Genomic DNA, 2,843 nt, shown 5'->3' with positions numbered 1-2,843 from the left:
AGAAAGAAAGAAAGAAAGAAAGAAAGAAAGAAAGAAAGAAAGAAAGGGGTTTTTTTTGGGGGGGGATATATATAATAATACAAACAAGTTAACAATCGTCCAACAATCTATAGTTGCCTGTATACACACTCTTTGGGTGTGTGTATGTGTAAATATAAGTAGCGTTTGAGCAGTCATCTATGATACTAGTTGCATACATTGATAGATCTGTACAGCAACATGTTAAAAAACACTCCAGAATATAGGACCCGATCCTGCACACTCCCCCGCCCTGAGTCAATGGCTAGACCAACGGACTCCAACTGGCCCGCTTGCACGCTCCATCCTGGAAAGAGCTCAGCCCCTAAGCGGCTCCCACAGGTTTTGGGGGTGGGTATGTGGGGACCATTCGGAGGTGAATAAGAGTTTGCAGGATCGGGCCTTATTTCTTTGATTCAGTTTCCGAAGTTTTTAAAATATTTTATGGGACAGCGAAGTTCTAGAAATAGGGTGGGGACGGGGTGGGAGGGTACACACAGCACTTTGCACACGAGTGTGTGTGTGCATCTCCGTGCACACACCGTGTGGAGGAGTGTGTTGATTTCTAAGGTGTTTACATGGGCACAGGCAATTACGCAGCCTTTGATTACATTTTGTCTCTTGCATTAAATACAGCGGACTCTTTCTCCCCAGATGCTGCAGCCTGAAAATCCTTAGCCAGAACCAGGCTTGTGTGAAGTTTACTAGCCCCAATAAGGCTTTGTCCAAATGTGCATCCTTCCCCAAATCACAGCAAAAGCGCTGCGTGCCCTCCTGCCTCCCCCAGCCCATCCTGCAAGGGGCTGAGCGACCTCAGCGCTCACTGAAATCGACGGGACAGGAGGGAAAAAGGCTCAGCACCTGCCCTAAACACAGTCACCACTGCGTTGCTGATCTCCTCACCTTGGGCTTGCTGCCCCCGATGGCCCCCGGCCGGATGGAGCCAGTCTCCTGGTACCTGCAGAGGATTTTGGAGACGCAGCCGTGGGACACGCGCAGCTGGCGAGAGATGACACAGGGCCTGATCCCGTGATGGGCCATCTCCACTATCTTGTGTCGGATATGGTTGGGTAAAGGCCTGCCATTGATAAAAACTCCACCGAGCTGATTGACTCTGCCCTGGCCTAACGGAGTAGACACTAGAAAGGAGGGGGAAATGGAGTTACTTGTTGTGTGTGCTTTCAAGTCAACCCGACTTTCTCTGTGCGCACACACTCCCCCATCCACATGCACACAAACACGTACCCGAGTTCATCCGCTCCCATCCTTGCGCCAGTTTAGTGCTACGTTGCCTGACTGGACAGATCTGTAATGGTTAGAAACCCTGGGAGTGCCTGACAGCTGAGTGTCATCTTCGCACAACAGTTAAATAATGTTTCAGATTTATCAACAGAGCGCCTTCAGAGAAGGGAAATATTAAGTGCTAGTGGGAACCTGACTATTTCCAGAAGCAACTTCAGGAGCCAGATGACACATCTTATTTACATGTTAGTTACATAGGTACCACTCGGCCCTTCCAGTTAGAGGGGTAACTGAGAGCCCTGACAATTTCGGGATTTTGTGAATCTAATCTAATCTATCTGTAAAACAGACTGCAGGAGAAAACCAGCGTAACATTTTCACCTGTTACACTCTCCATCATTTACTATTGGAAAGACTTTAATTATCTACTTTAATTAGCCGCTACTAATGGGCTCCTGGTAGAAGTGAAAAGGGGGGAAAACATACAACTTCCGGAAGAATCTTTTAAAGGGTTTGGAATACACAATTCTAACCTGCTTCCTGTTATTATTCTTCCTCGACTCTAAAATTGGGTTCCTGGTGTCTCTTTTTCTTTTAGTTTCACCCCTCATCGCTCGACCCTTTAACCGTTTTTACAGAAACGTTAATAAGGAACAAAAGTTTGAGAGACTCTACTCCAGGAGGATAGGGGAAGTGAACTGGTGTCTAAAAGTCCGTTTCACTGTTTTAAAGTATTGCCGTCCTTAAACTTGCCGAGAATCTGAAGAGATTTAGAGCCGGATATTGCAGTCCTTATTCAGGCTAACTTCCCATTGGTATCCGTGGGAGTTTTGTCTGAGTAAGGGGTGCAGGATCGGGTCCCAAGATTAAGAAGACAGAACCCCTGACAATCAATAGGATCTCCCCCAACTTTGTTCTGGGGCTCTAATTTGCAATACTGCCTTCTTCAAAACAGAATCCGTGTTTTGCTTATGTGGAGAACGTTAATGCAAACAATGTATATTATATGTGTGTGCATAAATTGTGAGGGAGTCCTTTTGTGCAGTCACTTTTCCATGTTGTTAAGAGTTTTTTCTAGCTCTAACCTTGTGCAGTTGCAGTTCTAATTTGTGTTTTAATCTAAGTAACTAGTGCACAGCATTGGGGGGAAAACGTTTCTCAGCAACACACACACAGGTTTGAACACACACACAGACACATACGGGTTTGAAAATTCATCATACAGCTAGAGAGCATTCCTACCTTCTAATGGAAATCCGCTGCGAGGGTAGTTCTGCCCGGGAGCTGGTCGCATCATTCTTGGGACAGCTCCAGCTAGAGTTGTCATGTTGTATACAGCTTTACTTTAATATTATATCCAGGTGAATGCTGATATACGAGAGATCAGCTCTGGCAATAGATCCCACTGAAAAAGGGAAAGTCCTGGAAAAAAGGGAGGGGGAAGTTGGGGAGGGGGGAACGACTTGCTCTCCTTTTGTCAATAAGACGTGATATCCCAAAGCAAAGGGGAGAGAGAGAGACAAAAAGGAGAAAGGGAAACAAAGTTTGGGGCGAGGAAGGGAAAGTTGCATACAAGTCGCGGG

The 2,843-nt window shown here is 46.2% G+C and overlaps 1 protein-coding gene across 1 annotated transcript; it reads right to left on the bottom strand.

Moving 5' to 3' along the window:
• Positions 1-921: 921 nt before the first annotated feature.
• On the bottom strand, positions 922-2,587 carry LOC113405693 (paired box protein Pax-3-like; the record flags this gene model as incomplete). The annotated part of the gene is made up of 2 exons (XM_026646925.1): positions 2,503-2,587; positions 922-1,157 (listed from the first exon to the last, which is right to left on the bottom strand). Coding segments are annotated over exons 1-2 (321 nt in total), but the record flags the coding sequence as incomplete, so codon positions are not given.
• Positions 2,588-2,843: the final 256 nt, after the last annotated feature.

The sequence above is a fragment of the Terrapene carolina genome, unplaced genomic scaffold, assembly GCF_002925995.2.
Source record: "Terrapene carolina triunguis isolate 2854851 unplaced genomic scaffold, T_m_triunguis-2.0 Scaffold48846, whole genome shotgun sequence".
In the NCBI taxonomy this organism is placed as follows: Eukaryota; Metazoa; Chordata; order Testudines; family Emydidae; genus Terrapene; species Terrapene triunguis.
This window is presented reverse-complemented; position numbering and strand designations above follow the sequence as displayed.